At 39.6% G+C, this 23,622-nt stretch overlaps 3 protein-coding genes across 4 annotated transcripts; 1 reads left to right on the top strand and 2 right to left on the bottom strand.

Annotated features, from left to right (window-relative positions):
* The first annotated feature begins 40 nt into the window (after positions 1 to 40).
* Positions 41 to 2,374, top strand: LOC111324916 (uncharacterized). Of its 2 annotated transcripts, none has more exons than XM_022928580.2 (5): positions 41 to 139; positions 241 to 402; positions 782 to 881; positions 1,721 to 1,842; positions 2,237 to 2,374. In XM_022928580.2, exons 1-4 carry the CDS (start codon positions 134 to 136, stop codon positions 1,807 to 1,809), a joined length of 357 nt encoding a protein of 118 aa, XP_022784315.1. In that variant the 5' UTR covers positions 41 to 133; the 3' UTR covers positions 1,810 to 1,842; positions 2,237 to 2,374. The 2 variants fall into 2 exon arrangements, with proteins under 2 accessions (XP_022784315.1, XP_088619495.1); XM_088763369.1 differs by having other exon boundaries at positions 2,249 to 2,372.
* A 619-nt stretch (positions 2,375 to 2,993) lies between these two features.
* On the bottom strand, positions 2,994 to 10,843 carry LOC111324982 (zinc finger protein-like 1 homolog). Its single transcript, XM_022928661.2, has 8 exons — positions 10,603 to 10,843; positions 9,534 to 9,645; positions 7,612 to 7,700; positions 7,134 to 7,238; positions 6,945 to 7,014; positions 6,076 to 6,300; positions 5,452 to 5,569; positions 2,994 to 3,671 (listed from the first exon to the last, which is right to left on the bottom strand). The coding sequence occupies exons 1-8, from the start codon at positions 10,702 to 10,704 to the stop codon at positions 3,461 to 3,463; spliced, it is 1,032 nt and encodes a 343-aa protein (XP_022784396.2). The 5' UTR covers positions 10,705 to 10,843; the 3' UTR covers positions 2,994 to 3,460.
* A 1,600-nt stretch (positions 10,844 to 12,443) lies between these two features.
* LOC111324944 (matrix metalloproteinase-18) lies at positions 12,444 to 16,457 on the bottom strand. The gene is made up of 5 exons (XM_022928605.2): positions 16,186 to 16,457; positions 15,215 to 15,469; positions 13,795 to 14,266; positions 13,375 to 13,633; positions 12,444 to 13,233 (listed from the first exon to the last, which is right to left on the bottom strand). The coding sequence occupies exons 1-5, from the start codon at positions 16,315 to 16,317 to the stop codon at positions 12,756 to 12,758; spliced, it is 1,596 nt and encodes a 531-aa protein (XP_022784340.2). The 5' UTR covers positions 16,318 to 16,457; the 3' UTR covers positions 12,444 to 12,755.
* Between the last annotated feature and the right edge of the window lie 7,165 nt (positions 16,458 to 23,622).

Here is a 23,622-nt window from a genome sequence, read left to right as displayed (position 1 = left end):
ATGACTCGTCGCTCATTTGACGTCACGACTAAATTAAAAACGCATATGAAAATAGTATCAGCCATCTTCTTATTCAACTATATATATTTCATTACTTTACTGGACCTTTCAATGGTTGAGTTTAAGATACACCATGGTGGTGAGAACATTTTAACTTTCAATTTCGATCAGGAGGCAAATCGCGATTTTCGTTAAGCCACGAATCACTGACAAAATGTCATTGATTGCTTTATTTTGCAGTTTAACATCCGAGGATTTACGCTTCACCGAAAAGAGCTTTATACTTCACTATCAATACTTTTGGCTATACTTCTTTTTTGCGCCCTGGTCAACGACTTTGTTTCAATCATTAACGTGGAGATGCCTGAGAACTCGACTCACGAATTCACCTTTACGATTCTGGTAAGTGTCGCGATGAGTAAAGACGAAAAAGTATGTATGGCATACAAATAAGACTGCTTTTTAAAATCCCAGTGATCTGAGCTACATATACGTACATCTAGTCACTTCTGTCTTCATAAGCTACCGGAATATCAGTCGTGATTCAATCAGTTTAATAAAATCCTTAGTTACTATTAAACCATTAAACCTGTTTATGCAATAACACTGTTTAAGATGATTTTCGAAATCTTTCAAATTTCAACAACCGTGAAAACAATTGATGAAAGCATCGTTTCAACGGGTCACTGAATTATTTTTTCCAATTCAGTCTCAGGCTTTTAAAAGATGCCAGTTAGCAGTGTTCATGGCGGTATAATCGCTCTTTCGTTTCTGTTTCTAGTTACTCCACTGTGCATCCTTTACACTGTCTATCCTGGGTTTTATATATCACAGTCTAGCTGGGAAAGGCACTGGAACGACATTAGGACAAATTTTAGTAGGTAAGAAATTTTTTAGCCATCAAAGCTTTTAGAATGTCTCGATGGAAAAATACGAGAGAACACAAGAGAGTGTATCATTCATAGTACACTTTGTGAGCCTTGAGGGCATGGCCAGGGGTCATATATAGGGATTCAGGAATCTGGGTTTCTTTTCAGTTTTTAAATGGAGATTTCGCAAGACTGTTAGGCGTACCTTACCTTGGGGGGAGGGGGGGGGGGAGGGATAGGGTGCGCCAGTATCCCATTACCCCTCACCACCACCTCTCTCTTACCGATTCTGACTTGCCAAGATCAAGCAAGATCTGTCATCAAACAGAAACTTTGAGATGGGTTTGTAAAGGAAGAGGTCTTCTCTGTTTGTTTGAGAGACAGTTCTAAAAAAAGAAAAACACTTTAAAATAGCTTATTGATTGCTTTTTGATCAAAAATAAACATACAAACAAAACCAAGTAATCATAACAGCCAATCAGAACAAAGGGAAATATTGCAAAGAGCCAATGGAGAGGCAGAGTTAAAACGAGTTCACTGCGTAAAGTGCGGGAAAACGCGGGTTACCAAAACCAAACACAATCCCGGACTATTTTCCACGCTCCTTAAAAAATTACTTTTCTAAGTGACTGAAAAATTCACTTGGGAAAGATCATCGGCTTCAAGCTCAAGTGAAGCCGAAGATCGAATAAACCGATCGAGCTCTTCTAAGCAACGCTTAACTGTATGGTAAAACCCCGTCAAATTGCAATTCAGAGGCAATAAGAAATCGTTCTAGATGTTGTAGAGATGAAGTCTGATTTCTTGTTAGGAAATGAGCCCTTTGTTTAGTTTGCTATTTTTTCTTGCAGCTTTTAATATGGGGTTATTCATTACTCGAATAATTCTTGAATTAGTCTTCCTTGAATTTCGACCAGAAGAGATGGCAACAACAACGTAACAAGCGAAAGTAGCAAATTAATTATCTCTTAAGGTAGGGGATGTTTTCTCTTATTTTCGCCTGGTGCCTCTCTTTTCGAAAACATGCCGTAAGGCGATTTCGCGTGTAAGCGGCCTCACTTTTAACTTGAAGCCAAGTGCAAAGCATTTCTTGTGAAAATAAGTTTTGTTTGCTTGAGATTAAAAATTCATTTTCAGACAAGGAATCGCACTTGGCCTCATAGAAGAACAGGGGCGTTTGCATCTCGCAAATGGCCTGTTGCTTTGTATCGTCTGTAGTTTCAGTTTATCATTTCGAGACTACTGACCTAAATATATTTCCTGCTATTTAAGAATTTCCATGGCACTAGGCCGACACGAAAAAAAAAAAAAAAAAGAAAAAAATAGGGCGTCAGTAGAAACCAAACAAAATAAATCTTATTTTTCAGGTGTTGGGCTAGTTGGGAATTGTTCCCTGTGGATGTGGGCGACCACCCAACACAGGAACATTCTTTTCCAACAAACATCAGACGTTACGTCATGTTGACCAGTGCAAGGGCGATGGAACACAAGTTGATGACTCCCAATAGACTTTCTGCCATCGGACACATTTTTGTTACCTTCTCACAGTGGACATAACACATTGATTTGAGTGTTAAAAAATATGGCAGCGAAACTTTAGAATCTGAAGAACTGAAGAAGACATAAATATAATAGCTTGTCGATAGGCTGCTGAACAACTTGTTGACATGAATTTTGTTTTGAGTCCACAATAAGAATGTAAATAGCTAGAAATTAATATTTAATAAATTTATTGAAGTACGAGTCAGTTTTGTTCAGTTTAGCGTACAGAAAAGCATGTGTGAATGTAAGGTGTTGTCCTTCAGTTTCCGAAAAAACTACTCATTCCCACTTCATTCTTTGAAAATAATCCTCTACAATTAAACAATTATAGCTGTTCGTGGATTACTCACACTGTAACTACGTGTAAGTGAAATTATTAAGCATCTTTAGCTTTTCCTTTAGACAAGTATGAAAATTCGCTTCGACGGTAACACCCTCTGATCTGGATGGTAGCCACTCTCTCTGTTGTAGGGAGCATTACAAGCCAGGAGTTATGCTAAAATTAAAAAAAAAAAAACTGTCGAACTTAGCTTCAATCAAAGAAACTTCACTGCATTTCTTAGCAATTACCATAACACAAGACATCTTTAATAATTTTATTTCCTTCACAATTTTTACCCTAGCTAAGAAGTACTTCATCATTTGTTCTAACCTGATATTACATAATAGTCGTAAGAGTAGATGGGAAGGGGGGATATAGCACAAGATAGCCTCTCTGTGCGTAATAAAAATTCTTAACAGCTTGGGAACTCTCCTCTCAAGGACTGGAACCGTGACGATAGCCGACTTCCACGACGGCGCGCACACAAAACGACGCTGAGAAAGCCTCCACGTTGCGAAAACGGCGTAAAAAGGGGAAACATACCCTCAGGATTTGTTACCTACAGGACGCCAGCTAGTGCATCCTCATTTCACGCGACAATGAGTTTTACAAAATCTTCTTAAATTTTACGGTTATTAAGGATTTCTGAGCAGATACCATGCGTTTCTTCTCTGTTCCTAGACTGAATACGATTTAAGACCGTTTCATTTTCCATTAAAGTTGCATTTCAAGCGCTTTGTATCCTTCCACCTTGAACTCTAATGTTGGGATTTGCCATCGGGTCAAGAAAAGGGTCCTTATCAGCCATTCCCCGTCCAACTCGTGTAAAAAGCACCACCATCGTTGTAAAGGCGAGTACAAACAGGACCAGCAACACTGTGGTTCGTTTTAAAGAGGCATTTGGATCCTCAGGTCCAGGCTTTTTGGGTCGACGAGACCTGGAAACCAAAATACTAACATTACGATTCATAAACGCGCTTGTACATGAACTAGGATCTTGACTCTGAAGCATACAACATGAAATCACAAGCGGTATATACTCTTCGTCAACACAGGATAATAGACTGCCACCAGGGCCTGGTCGTTCGAAGGGCGGATAACTTCATCCAATGGATAACTCGCTACCCAGCAGATAAGTGTTAACAAAACGTAGAGCGCTATCCAGCGGATAGAAACTTCTCCAGTGGATAACGTTATTCACCCTTTGAAGAACCGGGCTCTAAGCGCAACTCTTTTCAAACGGTCTGCATTTACATCCGCTTACATCCTACGTTACACCATAACATGATCGTCAGAACTATAATTCAGTCGCAAATTTTTTTCTTTTTCTTTCCAAATAGAAGATAATGGCATGACTGATTGATCGATTGCCTTTTATGCAAATAGTTATCTCACTTAAACTTTTGACTACAAAAACAAAGGTATGGAAATATTACAGCTGAGTACAGGACCAACGAACACAAGTCGACAACTTGGCGACTTTCGTTGCAAATTTAGCCGCCTCTCGACCTGGCCTCCAAAGTGTTCCCACCTTGGAGCACCGAATTCACTGCTATTACCGGTCATTCCTGCATGTTGGTAGCAGTGGCGGATCCAGGGGGAGGGTCTGTGGGGTCCGGACCCCCTATCGTATATCACTTTTTAACTGGCTGATTTTTTTAATGAATCCAAGTAAACGGTAAGCGGCCAAAGAATATAACGTACAACCGCGACTGGTGGGAGGGGGTGTGGGGGAGAAGCAATTTGCCTCGGTCCAACAGTCCTTTCTGAACCAAAGTTTGGACCCCCCAATCAAAAATTCCTGGATCCGCCCCTGGGTAGGTTCAGGTGGCATAGCTTTTCATAAGTGATTTTTGGTAGACGGGAACACCACAGGGTGAGACGAAAATGAAAAGATAAGGTTGCCCTTCGGGCAAGCTGTTACTTGAGATTACTAGCCCGAAGGTCTGAGGAGCTAGCCCGAAATTAAATTGTTTATAAAGAATAATTAGATTTATTTAATTATGCAAAATACAAGTAATGATGCGCCAAGCATAGATATAAACTAATTCTTCGTATATTTTGAATCTTGAATGTGATTTTCGTTTTAACTTCAACCTCAAATTAAACAATGTAACAGAAACGACCAGTTTTTACACCTGACCACCAGACCTTGCAGTCACAACTTACATCAAAATTTTGTGGACGAGAATTCCAAATACAGTCATGTAATTCAATCTTGTGACTGCAAATGACTGCTTTAGAGTAAAATTTCATTCAAAAATGGGCGAAATAATAAAGGAAAAATGACCTCTGCACTCGAATGGGTTCGTTCCTTCGATGTTTACATTTTACCCCGTCGACGGTGAAAAATACTATAAATTTAAGTCATGACGTTATTTACGGACGCAACTAAAATGCGGCGCAAGACGTCATGCTACGATAATTTGGCCTCATAACGTTGTCCTTTACCCTCAGAAGCTTTCTGCTATGCAATTTTTGGTATAAAAGCTCAATTCATCATCATCAGAAAAGAGGAAACAATATGGTGGTGCTTGTCCGTCGGGCAAGCTGCGATAAGAAAACGCTAGCCCGACAAGTCATTCCACTAGCCCCGAGCTATCGGACAGCACTTTCGTCGCGCCCTGCACCAACATGTACCACTGCTGCCGTTGTCACCTTAGAGAGTATTGTTCTAGCTGCTAATATAGATGTACCACGAGTTCTCGAGTTGCTTACCAAAACCATCTTGTGAACCAATCAATAGCACCTCTTCTTTGGTATTTATTTTCATCGTGGTCATAAGGGATACTATCTACTGGTTCCCTCGTGTTGAATATCTTCCTTGAAACTGTGCCTGAAAAACATTTTTACCGCTGTGATGACGAATATCGTTGTCGATAAGAGTACAGACCACACTAAATCACTGCAGATTTATTTAATAAACCACATTGGACCAGAAGGTTTAATATCTGGACAACCAAGGAGAAATATTTAAAGGAGCAATAATAGCAATGTTTGCAAATGTTTTATCTCACTAAGACGCTAGACTTATAACACCCACTTGGTAACTGATGGAAATTTCACTGCTTCTTAAATGAAGGCTAAACGCAAGCTCTTATTTCAGTTCTGCGTGCGTATTTCAGTTAAACAGCGGTTTCCCATATAAGCGTGCGCGAAAGCGAGGCTATCGGGTCAAGCTTCCCTGAAGATTACGAGTTGTGTAGTCAATGATCATGACATCAAAAACAGTTGCAGCTTGGAGCACTGTGCTTCTTCGTCTCTTACACCAAGAAAGTACATAATAACCTTGAGGAAAAAAGTTCCAACATCACTAAAAAAAAAAAGAAAAGCTCAACTCACTAGGCTTGTCAGCATGTGCATAAGTGTGTTGTGGGGGTGGTACCACGGTGTTCTGTTGTCGTACGTCTACCACGTGATGATCTCTGGTTGATCGCAGTTCTGTTTTAGTACTCAGCGGGGTGGTGTAGGGAGGTGACTGACGGGCTGTATGTGGAGCAGAGTTTAGGATATGGTCTGGTTTTTCATTGGTGGGTGCCATTCTCTGACTTTCCGATACTTGAGTAACTGATGAGAAATGTGTATGGTCAGTACATTCGTAAACCCATTTGACATCTGACCTATTCCAACCCGGAAATTATTTGAAGCCTTGTGACATGATGCAGGCAGCTACAAGTTCATGCATTATGCAATTATTAACCTGTGAGCAGGCCCTCAATCTCTGCCCAAGGGAATATTTGAGGCAAGTTGATGAGAGGTTTACTTGAGGCCTGATTATCAGAGTCCAACCACTGCAGACCTTTTAATGCGAGGTTTGCTTGGGGCCTGACTATCAGATTCCAACCCCTGCAGACCTTTCAATGAGAGGTTTGCTTGGGGCCTCGTTATCAGCATTAGACCACTGCAGACCCTTCAATGAGGGTTTGCTCAGGGGACCTTATCATCAGTATTCAACCACTGCAGACCTTTTAATGCGAGGTTTGCTTGAAGCCTGATAATCAGTGTTAGACCCCTGCAAAACTTTCAAAAGGAGGTTTGCTTGGGGCCTCACTATCAGTGTTAGATCACTGCAGACCTTTCAATGGCTCTTGTTGCTCTCAGCCTAATACTTTATGGCAGGCAAAGAAAAGCTTATTCAAATGACTGCATTGATCCTTCAAAAACGAAGAGATTTCCTTGAATTGAACTATGCAATTGTTGATAACACTTACCAGTATCAGCTTCATGTTTTGACATGATACTTTCAGAAGTTGTGGCAGTGGGTGAGCTGGTGGAAGGTACCTGGCCAGTCATAGTCAAAGACAGAATTGATGAAAAATCAGACAAATGTTGCTAACTTTTTGATACATCAAGGGTAAAAGACCAAAACAAAAAGTGATCACAAACATCAAAGAACCAACCACAGGAAGTCCAAGACCAACACGGGCCCAGGGTGCAGTGGCCAACATCTGCCTCAACTGGTCGGCAACAGGAGAAATTTGATTCTCTGGAGGAAACACTGTTGACTGAAAAAGAAAAGTAATGTTTATTCCACAGATCTGAAAATTGCAATAACTGTCTACTAAGAAGCAAAATTCTTAACTTAACCCTGAAAATCTTTCTGGAAAAAAATTACAACTCTCTGTAGTTATTGAGACAGCTTCATTGCCTTTGTAAATGCAAGTTAATGCAGTCCATCTTTTTCTGGTTACAGGAGATTTTATACTATTTCTTTGCTTGGGAGTACATCTTGTTCTTTGATATGAGACAGAATGTCATTGAAATTCTTTGAGAGTTGCTGCATGTGAATGTACATGTACTTAATGTTCACCAATCAAAGAAATAAGAACATGCTTTTGCGTCATAACTAAGATTTGATTATTGTTAAAAATTATGCACCTTGCAGTTGGGACAAGAGTAACCAGCTGGAGCAGTGTTAGTTGGAAGGCTTGCAGCATAACTGTTCAGACAAGCCCAGTGGAATACATCTAGGGAGAATGAGTTAGATTGAAACACTGGAAAAAGATATTCACAAAGTAAATGACACAAACATGCTTAGTTCTCAATCTGAGACTTTGCAAGGATTTGAATCTGTGCCTCCTGGATATCAATCAGGATATACTAACAACTGAGCTATGAAGCCACATATGAATAAAGGCTGATAGTTTCTAAAGAAACTGTTTGGGGCTGTGTCGGTGGGGGTAACAATATAATTGGGATATATCAACAAAGTTGAAATGGTAAATTGGCCACTGTAACGATTACAAAAGCTGACGTTTCGAGCGTTAGCTCTTTGTCGGAGCGAATAGATGAATTGTGGGTTGTGTGTGCTTTTAAAGGCAGAAAATGGAGCTACATTATTGGTGGGAACATGGCAACAAGAAAAACATGAATAAATAAGTAGAATGAAAAGTGTTCATTGATACCTGTGGGATTTAGACTGCTGGTTTGAAAGATGAGCTTTTGTTCAAGAGTTTTATGGCTTTCCGTGCTACCTAAGTGTAAGGAAAGACCGCAGATTGCCATATGTTGCTTAGAATGGTTAGGTAAATAAAAATGTCTAGCGACTGGTTTCGATGTGTCCCTGTCACTCCTTTCCACGTTGCGAAGGTGTTCTATGTATGGCAATCTGTGGTCTTTCCTTACACTTAGGTAGCACGGAAAGCCGTAAAACTCTTGCACAAAAGCTCATTTTTCAAACTGGCAGTCTAAATCCCACAAGTATCAATGAACGCTTTTCATTCTACTAATTTATCTGTGTTTTTCTCATTGCCATGTTTCCACCAATAACGTAGCTCCATTTTCTACCTTTAAAAGCACACAACCCACAACTCCTCTAGTCGCTTCAACAAAGGGCGAATGCTCGAAACGTCAGCTTTTGTAATCGTTACAGTGGCCAATTTACCATTTCAACCTTGTTCATATATCCAAATTATGAAGCCACAAGTTGGGTGCGCAGCATGTTTTTATATTTTCTTTCCTTATAGTGTACTATAACTGATCATTTTGTCACTGACACATCACCTGTGGGTCAACATGAGTTTATTCTATAATTGCAAGGGTGAGCATAACCCTGTAAAGCAACAAACAATCCTTTAGACTTTTCCTCCCTCCCAACATATAGCCTCATTGTTCAGTTGGTAGTAGGGCCCATCTAGCATCAGGAAGGGGCACAACCAAATCCTGTTTGGGCAGGAAGTAATTTTTGAAATGCAATTTCTTTTTATAAGCTGCTGTACACCCAGGGCTCGACACTAACAGTAGTCAACTAGCCACAGACTAGAAGAAATTCACTTTTGGCTTGAGGTTTTCGATTTCCACCCACCAGTTTGGCTAGTAAACAAACTGAAATTGTTGTAACATCTAATTTGTCACTAGCCACTTGGCTAGTAAGTTGAAAAGTTAGTGTTGAGCCTTGACACAGGCAAGGGATATGAATTTAATTGCGAGAAAACAAAATCGGAATGCAGCTTATCTGCAGGTAGAAAGAATTTTTACTTGGGCTCTGAAAACATAGAGGTATATCCATGTTCACTTAAAAATTTTAATTACAACACACAAAACAAATTAAAGCAAGTTCTTTGAGAACAATCCCTCTGCTAGCAGAAACCATGACATTTTCTTTGATTAAAATAAATGTTTACATACTTTTTGTGCAAGATACATCCACTAAGTGAGTTGGCACATATAAAGTCTTGATCAAACAAAACAACTATTCAAGTCATTCTGATGATTCCTGAATGGAATTTTCTGGTAGCTAATCAGAGCTAAAAGAGCAGATTATTTAGGTGCATTCTAAATTAAAAATCTTGGTGACTCACCAAAGCAAATTAATCGGACAACATCTCCCTCAGCTAAACTTCCATTACACAAAGTGCAAACTGGATTATAATCACTGTCCTGGAGCCAGTGTAGATACGACTTCACAATACACTTGATCATGAAAGAGTGCAGAAAGGAGAAGAAATGAGATAAGATAAGATAATGACTTTATTTTAAGAGGGTAGCACATAACAGTTCAAGTACAACTGATGACCCTGTGACCCTCTATCCCCACCCATCCCACCCCAGGGGAGGACATCCATCACACAGTAATCTCGCGTGTGGGAAATTAACGTCTCCTACCCCAAACCCTGCAGGAGACTGGACCTCCATTTATTCGTCCCTATCCAAGAAGACTAGAATATCTAACCATTTCTTGATGTTACAGTAAGGTAGCAAATTCTTCTCAGTTATTTAAAGACCCTGAGTGTTGGTCCCGCTGGGGCTTGAACCCTCGACCTCCCACACAACAGTCCAGCGCTCTATCCATTGAGCTAACTGGGAGGTGGTTAGAGATATAATTCCAATCAATTTGCTTGAGTTTGCAATAGCCTTATGCTTGAGGCTGAACAAAAATAATAGGATACAAGGAATAATGCCAACAATGATGAGGAAAAACATGATAAATTTATGCTTGATGCTTGAAGTGATTTTTTCAGGTGGCTCTGAGTTCTGAGGAATTTAGGAATCTTGGGGTCTTCAAAATCCTTGTTTGCAATCAATGCAACAAAACTTACCTTAAATATAACTTTATCAAAACTTGTTCATAATTCTTGTTGTTTTATGTAACTTAATAACAGAAGTGTACCTAGATGAAATGCATATTCAACTAGAACGTAACTACCGATGGCACATCCATAGGCAAATTAATTAAACGAGTTCAACAAAAACAATAACATATAACTGACGAAGCAACTTCAGAATACCCGTCCAACTCATTTACGTGTGTCGGGAGGCTTTGGAGAATGAGGCATAATACAGTAGCCAGACCCATCATCATCGTTAAATATTTACGATGATTCCTCCTAAATAAGAATTAAAAACATTATATTGCATCTAGTTGCTCACCCTAGGATGACTTGAAACTAGGCAGTGTTCACAAACATTCACGCGATGTTCGAAGCAAAATTGGGTAGTAACTTTCTTTTTAGGGCATTTACATAATCCCATGGTTATTTCTCACCGATAAAACTTTCACATGAACCCTAAAACGGCAAGATTTTGGACGAATTTTCTACGAATTTCTATCCCTTCGCTTGCCACGTCGCCATACTTCTCGAAAAATATCTGTGCTAAGTAGCCCAGCCTTGTCAATGAATTTAGCACCAGATTGCACTCGGTCAGATGTACACCACCCTGTCGATTTGGATATTACTTGCTTGTGCAAAGCGTGCAGTGAATAAAACGGAGTGAAATAGTAAACAGCATGATCCACCAGAATGACTTATCTCATTTTATAATAGAAATTAACAATATTCGATGAGCTGCGGCTTCAAAATCTTGATGATAGAGGAATTGGACGTAATGTCTTGCCTATCCCTCAACCGGCTTCATGAAATAAACTATGACGATGACGATGATGATGAAATGCGACCAGTCAGTATAAGACTTGCAGACTGAATTGTAATTTTTCAGACAGCTATTGTTTACAGTGCGTATCAACATGATAAAGTAGTAAAAGGTAATTTCTCTTGTCTCATAATCTTAACAAAAATTCAAAGGCACGTATGCTTTGACACCAAGCTGGAATTTCGTGAGGCAGAATCGAAATTAAGCGCCTGAAAAATAACGATGGAGTCGTAATCTCGTCATTATGAAGTAAACAAAAAATTTAGATGCACGATACAAATTCACAGAGTTGCTGGTCGGGAAAGAAGCCTACAGGAGGGCTGCCTCGAGAGAGAGAAGGAGTAGAGAAGTATGCCATTGCTGATGAAGGTGGGTCAAATCATCGGAAAGAGAAAAAATAAAGAAGACAAGAAGATAAGGAATAATTGACAGAGGGAGCCTCAGTTCAGAAAAAGGCTGGATCTGCGTGTTCACTTGCTGGCTGTTTTCCTAACCCTATAAATCTTTCAAATAAAACGTAGAGGCTATAAAACCAGGTATCGACGATTTGTATTCAAAATAAGTCTTCAAGAACACTTTGAGACAGAACTGGGAACAAAGAAACTTCTGCTGATCAGCCGGTACCGGTGCATCAGGAATTTTTTTCCCTTATCGAACCTCGTTCCCAGGTCTTTTTCCTCAACTAAGGGAAAAAGACCAGGGCACGAGGTTGTTAAGGGACCATGTCGACCAGTCATTATTTCTCGAATAGAAATGAGTAGATTAAAGGGCATAACAGAAAATTGACTTGCCATTAAATCAATGAAATGAATACGCAGAGCCTTAAGGGAGGGGGAGTGGAAGGTTCTTTAGGGTTCACATGGTTTTCAGGACGGGGGGGACTAGGACTATCAGTCGTCACCAACAGAGTGTGGAGGGGGATGATAGAAAATTGACTGACAATTAAATGGATCAAATGAATATTGCAGAGTCTTGAGGAGGAGCAGTGGAAGATTCTTTAGGGATCACATGGTTTTCAGGACGGGGGGGACTATCAGTCGTCATCAACAGAGTATGGAGGGGGATAATAGAAAATCGAATGACTAGTAAATGGATGAAATGAATCAGTATTGTAGAGCCGGGAGGGGGGGGGGGAGATATATGTAATCATGACACAACCAAAATCCTCCCATCCCCGCTTGGCGATAAATAAAACTAGGTATAAAAATGAGGCTGATTGGGCGATAAGAAACGAAAAATTGTGGCGGAGATTACTTAATTCAAAATCACCCTGGCCAATAATGAGTTATTCCTTCCCCAAAGTACTTCCAGCATAAAGAACGTAAAAATACTCGTGAGCATATATTTCAAAACTTCAATATTTATTATGTTTGAGCTGTATCAATCAGCTCGTTATGAACTTTTGTCTCGATATGAACATATTTGCATCAAATAAATTATATTCACAACAATAACTTAAATAACAATTGAACTTGTTCCATTGGGAACCAATATATACCAATATCTACAACCTTTGTAAAAGTCGAATTAATTTCTACTTCTTTACATGACTCCTTTTTTGATACGCTTCTGCCATCTTTACTTCGACACGTGCAGAAGTAGCGTACAATTTTAAATGAAAGCTGGTCTCTTTTAATTGAGGGGCGTTTGATTTAAAACAACCATGTTATAACTAATGTTGCCATAAAGAGGAATACATTTGGCAACAGACCAAAGGCAGCCCCCACTGGTTTAATTTCGACCTCTGGTTGGACACATCCCATCCAGTTTAACGCTACATCTCTGGGATAAGGGTTCTCATTATCCTTCAAGAGCTGCACCGCTTTGTCGTCATAAGCGTAGTATTTGTTTCCTTTGAAGAAATATGACCTTTTTTTCCATTGACATACTGCGTTGATATCGTTGGGAACCCCCCTCCACACAGATATATCTCTGGGGTATCCAGCATCCGCTTTTAGTTTGTCAGATGTGCTGTCAAATCTCCAGTACTTTGAGCCCTTGAAGAAGTAGATTTTTCCATTTCGTACCCACTGAAATGCAGCGTCCATATTGGCAAGCTCATCGGGAAGATTAAGTTCCGAGATTTTAGCCGGACCATGGATGTACTCCTTGTTCTTGTATACCCAAAATCTAGTTTACAAATACAAAAAAAAGATAAATTAGATCACCCAGTGTTATCTTGAGGAGTATCACAGATTTGATACATAAACTCTCGTCAATTTCCCGAACAAAAACAATTTAACTTTCCAAGAAACATTTTAGTGTAATCACCTAGAATCCTTTAGGAAAATGGTGTGTCCAAAAGGTGTTATCGTAGTATAAGCTGCATCCATGTTTTCTTCCAGTTCGGGCCAGTGAGCTTTGATTTCATGAGGGCCAGAGGCACCACCCGTGTCTTTAATTTCCCAGAAATGTTTGCCACTGAAGGCGTAGGATTTCTCATCAGCTGTCGTTACCATGGTATCAACTTTGACGTCACTGCAAGTCTTGGGCGTTGGGTCTGGTTGAGGTCCGACCACATCTGGAAGACCTGTTAAATGGAAAAGCAAAGGATTCAATGAGGGTACTTCAGTGTTCCTGTATGGAAATAACAGATGGTTCTTATCATAGGGAACGTGAAAGCCTTGTCGTAGAATTGCTCAAAGCAGTCGAAGTTTTTTTGGAAAGCCTCGGATGTTATTTCTTTCTTACCGTAAAGAGCCTGGATTCCAGCTACGTCATCACTATCCAGTTTTAGCTTCTCAAAGTATCCCGGATAATAAGCGAACATGACAGACGAGGGATGATAAGTGTGATCCAAGCCCAAACTATGCCCCAGTTCATGCACAGCAAGCCACAGCAAATCAACTCCAACACCACCGTTGATAGCAAACTTGTCTTCATTATCAAAATGGACATCACCAGCAAGATCTTCTTCTCCCTCTCCTCCCAGAGGAAAAAAGGCATGAGCCAGCTCCCCTCCAGGTCCATCGGCTGGCCGGGTGTCGCCATGGAAACCCTGGACAAAACTTAACTTGATATCAGGTGTTGCCTTAGGGTCGTCTTCTCGCTTGATTGACAGACCACTCGCGTTCGACCACATATCAATGGCTTTAGCGATTGTTTTGTCTATGTCTTCTTTGGCGATGTCCGGTGTGTGATTTTCGAGCCGGTAAGTAAGTAACTGCGAAGGAAAAAAAAAGGATATCAATCTGTTAAGTGACTACACTCCTCGCGCGCTCATCGTTTCACTCGCATGGATCACCCGCCTCGCACGCTGCGCGCGTCGTAAGGCGCGCCCTATACCACTCTACATGACAGGACGGAAAATGCGCGCACTGTAAGTACCTTCCGTTGTCCCATACAAAGCCTTAGAAAACTTTTCTAAGGCTTAGTAAGGGACAACGGAAGGTACTTAAAGTGCACGCCTTTTCCGTCCTGTCATGTAGCCGCTTGCAACTTGCTGGATGATCCTAGGCTTGAAAAATCATCTGGCAAATAACCAATTGAGCTAACCGCCTCCCGGTTAGCTCAATTAGTAGACCGCTGGACTGTTGTGCGGGAGGTCGAGGTCCATGGTTCGAGCCCCGGCCAGACCAACACTTAAGGTCTTAAAATAACTGAGGAGAATGCGCTACCTTTCTATAATATCAAGAAATGGATAGACATTCTAGTCTTCTCGGATAAGGACGAATAAACCGTAGGTCCCGTCTCCTGCATCTATTAATTAGTTAATTTGGTTAGGCAGGGGACGTTAAAGAACCCACTCACGAAATTACTGTGATGTGGTCTGGCCTGTTTACTGGGAATTGGGGGGGAGGGGGCATCTTCAAATAAGTTTCCTTCGATTGTTTGTAAACTGCTGATGCAGTCCGGCCAAAGTCCCCCGAAAAGTGTTGTGATGCGCATTTGATCAGATCCACATGTTAATTTGCGCAATATAGATATTAAATTATAAGTATTACTATTATTATTATAATTTAAACTTGACCTGGTTTCTTATAAATTAAATCAAATTCCTACAGCTAAAAAGAGCGTCAAGACCAGAAAAATGCGTTGTGAAGCCACCGAAACCATCCACGCTGGAAACACTTTCGAAGGAATGAAACTAGACTACAAGAAAGCAACTTACGTTTTTCTTCCAGGTTGTTCCCTGGTGAGCCCATCGCCGTTTTCTTTTCGCTATGTCTGACGGTCCGAAGTCCGCCAATCCACACCTCTTTCGTTTCACAAGTGCTAATGTCTTAGGGTCGGAGATGTCGCCATTTTCCTCATAACCAGCAAAACGCTGCATTTTCTTAACGGCCGCTTTGAATTCTTCCATTGTGGTCACTTTTCCGATTCTGTGATCAGGGCTGCTAAGATAGCCATACTTAATGAGAAAATCCTATCGACAAAGAAAACACTTGGTGAGTTATTTTTTACATTATATAGGACTTCCACTGTGGGCTGCATTGTTTGCAGTACACATATGTGAATGTAGAAATTTGATGGAGTACCGAACTTCCCATATTGACCAACCGCCTGTAATTTATTCTCATCAAGAAAGCATACACGATTTCAACAGGCGGTCGTGATGGTAAAGCCATTGAATGCGGTCCTAAACTTACAGAAGGTTAGTTTTGAACACAAAGGTAGTCTTAACTCTCTTAGTTTCCAAGCTCACCCCTACTCTTAATTTCTTAGCAGATTTCACAATTTCGTGATGGTTCGAATAGAACTGTCGGAAAGAAAGAAATAAATTAATCCTGGCTGTATCTCAGCGACGATTGATCAATGAATTGGAGCTGTCATCCACTTCATTCACAATGTTTTCTTTGTTACGGTTCATTGGGTTGGGAAAACATTCCCTAAAGCGAAATACTCAATTAATTGACGCACACTACTGTTTTGATATCTTTGAGTGAAGCACATCTGAGCAGAATAAACATACCAACTGTGCTCAGAAATAATGATATCTGCTGTGCCGGAAATTTTTACAACTTTGCACAGGCATAACTGTACAGACAGAGCATATTGTGAATTCCATCGACATCGATTTGAAATCACACATCTTCTAAAGGGAAATAATCGAGTTTAAGATAAATAAATTCATTCACTTACCAAGAGTTCTGACTCTCTCGCAGGTTGTACATCAGGGTGAACTGACACAGAAGCAATCGGCTTTCCACTTGCAAAGGTTACTACACCACTCACGGCCGCGATTACAACTATTAACGAAATTTTTACTTCCATTTCGCTGAGTGGAAAAGTCCCAATCAGTTAATTATCTTCGGTTCTGATCTATTTGCTCTTTTCAGCTGTTTTCAGCGTAAGATCTTCAGACAACTGTGAAAACTACTTTGCTCTCGCTCGGCTTTTATGGGTAAAACCTCTGTGTTGATTACCCCCTCAGTGACGTCGCAGTGACGTCACAGGGGCGGACGGCGGAATTCCGTGCCGTAAGCCGCACTCGTGTGATGTCGTTCATTTCCTAGGTAAAAAATTGCTTCTTCCAAGTCGATTCCAATCAGAAATCCGCAACGCTTTTTAAGGATATGGTGCTAAGAAATCCTTAATAATTCCCTTTCCCTATGAGAAACTAATCCCGATAAATTACGCATGACAATTAGAATTATAAAGATATCAAATCTAATCGAAATAAACACGGGAAAAATATTTGTTGCGTCTTGAAAACAAACTATCGATCAGATGTGCAAGGGAAGGACTTTGTTGCTAAGCTACGCAAACATCTGGTCATCGAGAGATCACCTTGGCTGACCAAATGCCGATACCTCTCATTCGTCAACGCAACTCAAAAGGTCAAAACAGAATGTCAAAGAGCTGAGAGTTGTTTAAGGAACTTTGTATACCATATTTTCGTTCTTGTGTACACTTGCATGACGTTGGGCATAAGGTGTGCAAACCTTTGCATTGTGTTTTTCAAGTTATTTAATGTCTTTATTGTTTGGTTCAGACGTGACGGGCTCAACCTTTTAGAAAGGTTCAGTTTGCGTAAGCGAGTAAGCAAATTCAGTTTCGCAACCCTCAAACTGTTAAGAGGAAGAAGGAAAGCCAAGATGAGATCCAGGTAGAAGGTGAAAAAACGCGCTTTTTAGCGCTGGAATACACTGCCCTTCCGCGGTTTAGCGAGCACGTGTTACTTTGTTACGCAACCAAATATGTTTACATGTCATCATTGAGCCGTTTTGGATGTGCGTGCCCTAGGTTCAAACCGTTTAGCTCAAGTTTAAAAGAGAAGAGACGGACGTACTGTTTACCAATCACTTTACATTTCGTGATACCTTTGAACAAAGCATCCTAACTTCGAAGTCTCTAACATCGTAAGAAAGGCCTAGGCCCTTTACTAATTAATAATGATTCTACCCCAATATCACTTCGCGCTTTCTCGATATCTCCGGACTTATTGCGCGAGCCAAAATTTTATTCTTCATTTTGCTCAACGCACCTTAGGATATCAAGAGATTTTGAAAGTTAGATAATCGTGGCTGCTCGGAAAACTTGTACGTGATATGGGGTAAAGACGATAATCTACAACGTTATTTCCTTTCTCAGTTTCTCAAGGTCCTTTAACTCAAGTTACGACCAATACGTGTTCAATATAGAAATATCAAAACGTCAGTGTGAGATATCACTGCTATATAATGTTTTATGTTGATTTTTCTTTTAGATTATGCAGAGAAAATTCTTATTGCCTAGAGTAGAGCGCTCAGATGCGACCATTAACGCGCGTAGCAAAAGTTTTTTTTTTGCTGTTGTTTTGCTTAGTTCTTCAGCTCTACTGTTTTTAATAAATTGCTGCGGTGATAACGAAGATGGGATCTGGGTCAAAGGAAAACTTGGTTAAAACAAAAAGGTTATTAACCTTTGGCTGATCGATTAGCCACATAAATGTTTTTATTTTTTTGAAAGAAAGCTTTGATTAATCTTGTTAGGTCCGTGACATCTGTTTTACTGATACAGTACGCGCGGTGCTTCTACACAAATAGCTACCTCTGTGAATATAAATTTTGCTAATTTATATATATTGAAGTTGTGTATCTAGTAAGACCGTGACCGGTAGTGAGATTCTCTATGAAAGCTATGTAATTCCGAAATATATGTGTCATTAAGTCCATGTGTTCATATCCGTTCCCAATGGGACACGTTCACCTTGCGTGAAAACAAAAAATTTAAATAACTTTTGAAATCGCTCTTTTGTGAACAGATTAAAATACAATACGCGGTCACGTTCGATGCATTGTTTACTAGCATGGACAACATTCCTTTAAAATACCTTTCTTGGTCTTAATCACGTTCAACAGGCTATTGACACGAATTAAGTTATCGTACCAGTATGGCTCTTATCGAGACGGATGCTCTTCATCTTACGAACCCTCTCGGAAATGGCGGAGTACGTCGTCCCACCGCAAAAACAATTATCATCGAGTGTGACATGTGGTCTTTAAAATTTTGTTATTCAATTTTCGGAATTCTTTGCGATGAAATTTCAGAGTTAGTCTGGTGGTGTTCTACACGTTGAGAATTCCCTTTTTAATTTTTACCCAGCTTACATTGACAAATTTTGATGAAATAGTCCTCACGGGAATTTTACATTAAAATGAGAAATTAAAAGTAACAAAATTATTTCTTTTCTTCGGTTCCCAACACCGAACGAAATCTGCTGACACAACACGTGGGAAGTTCTCCTCCAAAAATTGAGCGTTACGTCTTCCAAAAGAAATCACTCGAATGTCATAATTTTGAAAATTCAAAGAAAGGTGTTATTTGTTTTGTTGCGAGGGTGAGACAAAAAATCTTAGCTCCCCCAAACGAAAGGAGGGTATTTAGATTTTCGCACTTTGATCCTCCTCATAGGAGAAAAATGAATTTTCTTTGTTTAACGACCAAGCCCAAAATATTTCATCTGTCTTATTCTATTCTGAGACATTTTCACATTTGGGGTCGCTGTGTTCGGAATGTTAACAGGCCTTCAGCTTAGCTGATCATCCTGAGAAACTAGCTGTGTATGCCCATATGTCCATGCTTTCCAACTGTCTTTAATCCTTTTAATTTATAGTTTAATACGATTTAATTTGTGGATATCTTATGTTACAGATAAACTTACTGATAAAGGAAGTTTTGACATGGTAAACGCTGTTTGACACAAAAAAGCCCGGTTTTACATTCAAGGCTAAAATTTTTACAGAAATCAACTCTCACCAAAAAAATCTCCGTTGAAGGGGGTTCTTAGCAATAAAACCTGAATACTGCTATTAATCTCTCTAAATTGAAAAACAGGAAGAGGTGACAACTATTGTTTGTTTTGATAATCGGATATCGACCTCCTAAATATTTGCCTTCAGGCTTCGGACATGTAAACTGCCTTGGTGAAGGGCCTCGAATCTGTTCAGAAAAATCTCGAAATTAACATTTAATCAAACTCAACGTTTTCTTTAGGCTTTGTATCGGCGATATTGAATTTGAAATATTGACTTCTCAGAGCTTGTGTCTCAATTCTTAGTAATGATCGATCTTTGCGTTGGGCTTTAAAATCATTAGACGATACTAAAATATTTAAAAACTGATGTGAAAGAGCGCCGGAATCATCATGATGAATAAGAAAACTTATTGATGGCTTTGTCAGTTCTCATCTCACTGCTGAGAATGTCATGAACACGAGAATTTTTTGAGAAAAATTGAAGTCATGCATTCTGCCCTTTTCTAGCAAAAAACGGAAACTTTAGAATAGTTAACAGCAGTTCACGGAAGTAGCAGTTTCTCGTTCAATAATTTTCCCGTACTAGCTAACTTTGGACGTTTATGGTGATGGTTTGTTGTTAGTAACGTTTGTGAATTGTAGGAGTTTTCGCTACTTTATATGGTTCGATCAGTTCAGTTTAAAAGAGATAATGGGAACCTCCCACCTATGGCGGTTTCCGTTACTTTGCCACAGAAAATCCTGTAAGTTATCAACAAGTAATCCTTTTATAGTTGTAACGGTTGTAAGGAATTCGAAGGCGCTTCAACGGACTGAAGGAACTCAGAAAGTTTAAACAGTCTCGGAAGTTATACTTTCGAGAATCTGATAAAATTCCAGAATTGACGAGTGACGTGAGATGATCATGGGTCCAGCTTACAAGACCAACATGTCTTAGAATTGTTCAGCTAAGCTAATTGAATCCTTGTTACATCGACTGAAATATCGAGATTGGTTAACTCCACCATCTAAATCAGCTGTTCTAGAGGTTGATCCAATTTATCGATACTTTATTTCACGAAATGCATGTAATAAAAGTTCAACTCGTTTATCCGAGTTACAAAGTTTCGGGAGATTTCAAAACTGTGTTAGACGTTTTTCAAGGCCCACGCATGATATATATCAAGTGTGTAATTTTTTTGTTCCATGATATACAACCAAGTTCATTTACCTTAAACTGGTGGCACTTTGACGATTATTATATGCCGGCGAGGGAAACATCGTTTGTGGTTACAGGGTATGAAACCACGCTTTGCAAGACAGTACGTATAATATCTTAAGGGACAATTAAGGTGGCTCGTACTAGTTTCCTCGCGCGGGGAACAGATAACTATTGCGTCACGCGCGAGAGAAACGTGCGAAAGAAGCGCGAGATTGAAAGACGAAAATTTAAAACAAAGATGGCGGCGCGAGGATTTTTTTCTACTTATGTGAGAAGTTTACCTAAGAGCTTGTATTTGATGCGTTGAGCGGCCACTGTGAATGCAGGAGATAGGAACTAAAATAAAGAAGACTATTTTCGGAGAAGTAAAGGTTGCTTCACTTCACATTTAAAAGAAATATTCAACCGATATGAAATCTTGCGACGGCGAAAAAAGAAGAACTCAAGTGAAGGATAATCTACCTGAAGTGGAAGAAGACTTTGAAACTTCAAGGAAAATAACATGATATAGCCAGAAGTCATGTGTAGGATTTTTAAGATGAGCCTGGTAGGCTGTCTTTGACGGCTGTTTAATGATTTTCTTAGCAGTAAACGTCTGTAAACATCAGATCGTAGGTGCTCGCGCGAGCACATGCAATTGTCAGCGATAGCTAAAACAGATCATGAGCAAATGTCGATCTTATAGAATCCAGGGCCGGGTTGTTCAAAGCTGGGTTAAGTTAACCCAGGGTTAGCGTAAAATTTGATTTCAGATCTAAATGCTTTAGGAGAAAGTTCAGTTTAATTATCTTGTGTCTACAATTTGATGATCGGATGCTCTAAAAAGAACAGGGGAAATTATCTCATGAAGGTTCTTGAATAGAGAAATAAGGAAACCTGAATCAAAATTTAACCCTGGATTAGTGCAAATCGGCCTTCGAACAACTGGACCCAGATTTTTAAATGCGCGAGAACGCGCGTGGAAATTGCTAAACTCACGAAAGTTATTGCAAGAAAACAAGTCCGGTGACCCCTTCTTTTTATTGTTCCAATATGATAATAACGTCGAAAGGAATCATCAGAAAAAAAAAAATAGAAAATTCTACGGAAGGAAATTTGCGATGTATGAAAATTGCCTTTTTTCTAGATTTTCTGAAATTCCGCACCGTAGAATTTTTAAAAATCTTTGTGCATTTTCCTTTTCAAGTGCCAAAAGCAATCACTGAAAAAAATCATGGGGTCACCGGGTTAGTTTTCGAATTATTTAAGCCACAAGCTAAAAATGCGTCTTAAAACGCCTATGAAAGCGTTGCCATTGAAACTGCTAGTGACGAAATGACACCTATTTTTGGATAACCAATTATTATATAATGCAACCCCGTAAAAGTGTTCAACTGGCCTTTGTTAGTCTTTCTGTTGTATTCTTTCAAAGTTACAAACCATCAAAAAGATGAAAACCGGTACGAGCCACCTAAAGTCCAGTAGAAGTCTGCCAGAATGAGGAAAATCACAATAAATCATTCAGTTTTCGTCGTATAATGAATTGCCATCGTCTTCATTTAAACATAATCAGAAGAATATCGGAAAATTTGTGAAACTATCAGAGTCACCTAACAGAGTTTGGACTCAAAAGGCAATTTTTTTTCATTGGCCGAACCAGCGTAACACAGCCGGCCACGTCAGCCACTGTTTACAGTCGCTGTAGCAGTCCAATAAAACGCATTATGTTCCATTTTTTTAAATTCTAACCGCATAATTTCAGGTGTATTATTGTAAACTTTTATTATTGTATTACTGTTGTTGTTTGGGAGAGACTGGTCGTCTCCTTTGGGGGGAGGGGGCGGGGTGGTTAAACATTGTTTAACAGCATTACGATATAAACAGGCCTTACTCGTATGGTGATAAATTAAAGTGCTCGCGGTTTTTCCGGGCAAAAAATATAGTATAAACACGCTACGATCAAGTGAGTAATTAGAGATTTCTGTGTTTTATGAAATATAACACTTTCATGAGCTTTTTAAGTCAGAATTTTTGCTAGTTTGCTCAAAGCACGAACAGCTTAGCTTTCTATGCTGCTAAGCCAATATACGATTCACCTTGCTATCATTCGTTGCAGTTAACGTTGTGTCAAACGGGAAATTAAAAAAATGTTAGTTCCGTCTTGAGTGTTTTCCTTTTTTCCGAAGAGAGCTGACACGTATTTTAAAGTCGCATGCACGCACTCATGGTTTTTTTCGAAACACGAACAGCTCAGTAACTACTTAAGCTCTTAAGCAGATATTCATTCGCTAAGCCATCACTTGTTACAGTTGCGTCAAACGGAAAATTTAAAAAAAAGTTTCTTACGTTCTTAAATTTTTTCCTTTTTTACGAAGAGGGCTCATACTTTGTATAAGCCGGCTTAGAAATTGCACACGTCTTCAAAATTCGCAGTGCTGTACGCCGTTCCCCGCTGACTTTGATATCAGTGTTGTTTCAAAGAGATGCATTGACTGTCCGTGTTGACCGGCTGACGACATTCTTTCGCGAAATACTGATGTTTATACAATTTCGAGTTAATGGCCGCGTACATAGCACAAATCATGCAAACGAGATCTCAGAAATTCGAAAGATGAGCCCTAATTTGTACGTGCTGAGAAAAAGCATCAGAAAACTGGCTGAATTTTTACTAGCGTTTACTCAACTTTTACCGTTACTATGACTATGTATGGTATATGAAACACTTATTTTCACTGTAGTTTTAAATATAAACTTTTTTCTATGTTGCCTACTTCGGGTCGTGCAGTCTATAGAGTTTTAACATTTGCCATCTAGTCAGTATAAGCTGGATTAACGTCACGGTAAGAAAGTATTTCCGATAATCTTGGCGTTTTCTCATGTAGCCACATCTGAAACATTTTCAGCCTGGAGAGCACCAGTGCACTGTGTGAATATATCAAAAATGTTTTTCAACGGCCGAGAACCAGTTTTATCGTTAATGAGACTACATACAATGACGTCGGCTTCAGCCGACGATCTCTCGAATCTAACTTCGTCATCCGCTAACTTGAGCTGACATCGGCTGACTCTTTTAACTAAATTTTAAAGGAATGTTTTTAAAAGGGCAATAATTTTAAATGAAACCAAATATAAAAATGCCTCTAAACCACAACTGAATAAT

The sequence above is a fragment of the Stylophora pistillata genome, chromosome 6 (genome assembly GCF_964205215.1).
Source record: "Stylophora pistillata chromosome 6, jaStyPist1.2, whole genome shotgun sequence".
Lineage (NCBI taxonomy): Eukaryota > Metazoa > Cnidaria > Anthozoa > Scleractinia > Pocilloporidae > Stylophora > Stylophora pistillata.
Note: the sequence above shows the minus strand (reverse complement) of the source record. Positions and strands in the feature narration are given on the sequence as shown.

Bases quoted from the DNA above. Each gene is read 5' to 3' on its own strand.
- LOC111324916 (XM_022928580.2), top strand. The intron at 403-781 runs GTAAGTGTCGCG...TTCTGTTTCTAG, and splicing joins AATTCACCTTTACGATTCTG to TTACTCCACTGTGCATCCTT. The intron at 882-1,720 runs GTAAGAAATTTT...TTTTTCTTGCAG, and splicing joins ATTAGGACAAATTTTAGTAG to CTTTTAATATGGGGTTATTC.
- LOC111324944 (XM_022928605.2), bottom strand. From the start codon at position 16,317: ATGGAAGTAAAAATTTCGTTAATAGTTGTAATCGCGGCCGTGAGTGGT. The intron at 13,634-13,794 runs GTAAGAAAGAAA...TCCATTTAACAG, and splicing joins TGGAATCCAGGCTCTTTACG to GTCTTCCAGATGTGGTCGGA. The intron at 13,234-13,374 runs GTGATTACACTA...TTTGTAAACTAG, and splicing joins ATTTTCCTAAAGGATTCTAG to ATTTTGGGTATACAAGAACA.
- LOC111324982 (XM_022928661.2), bottom strand. From the start codon at position 10,704: ATGGGATTATGTAAATGCCCTAAAAAGAAAGTTACTACCCAATTTTGC. The intron at 7,015-7,133 runs GTTGGTTCTTTG...ATGACTGGCCAG, and splicing joins TTGGTCTTGGACTTCCTGTG to GTACCTTCCACCAGCTCACC. The intron at 6,301-6,944 runs GTAAGTGTTATC...ATTTCTCATCAG, and splicing joins AAAACATGAAGCTGATACTG to TTACTCAAGTATCGGAAAGT.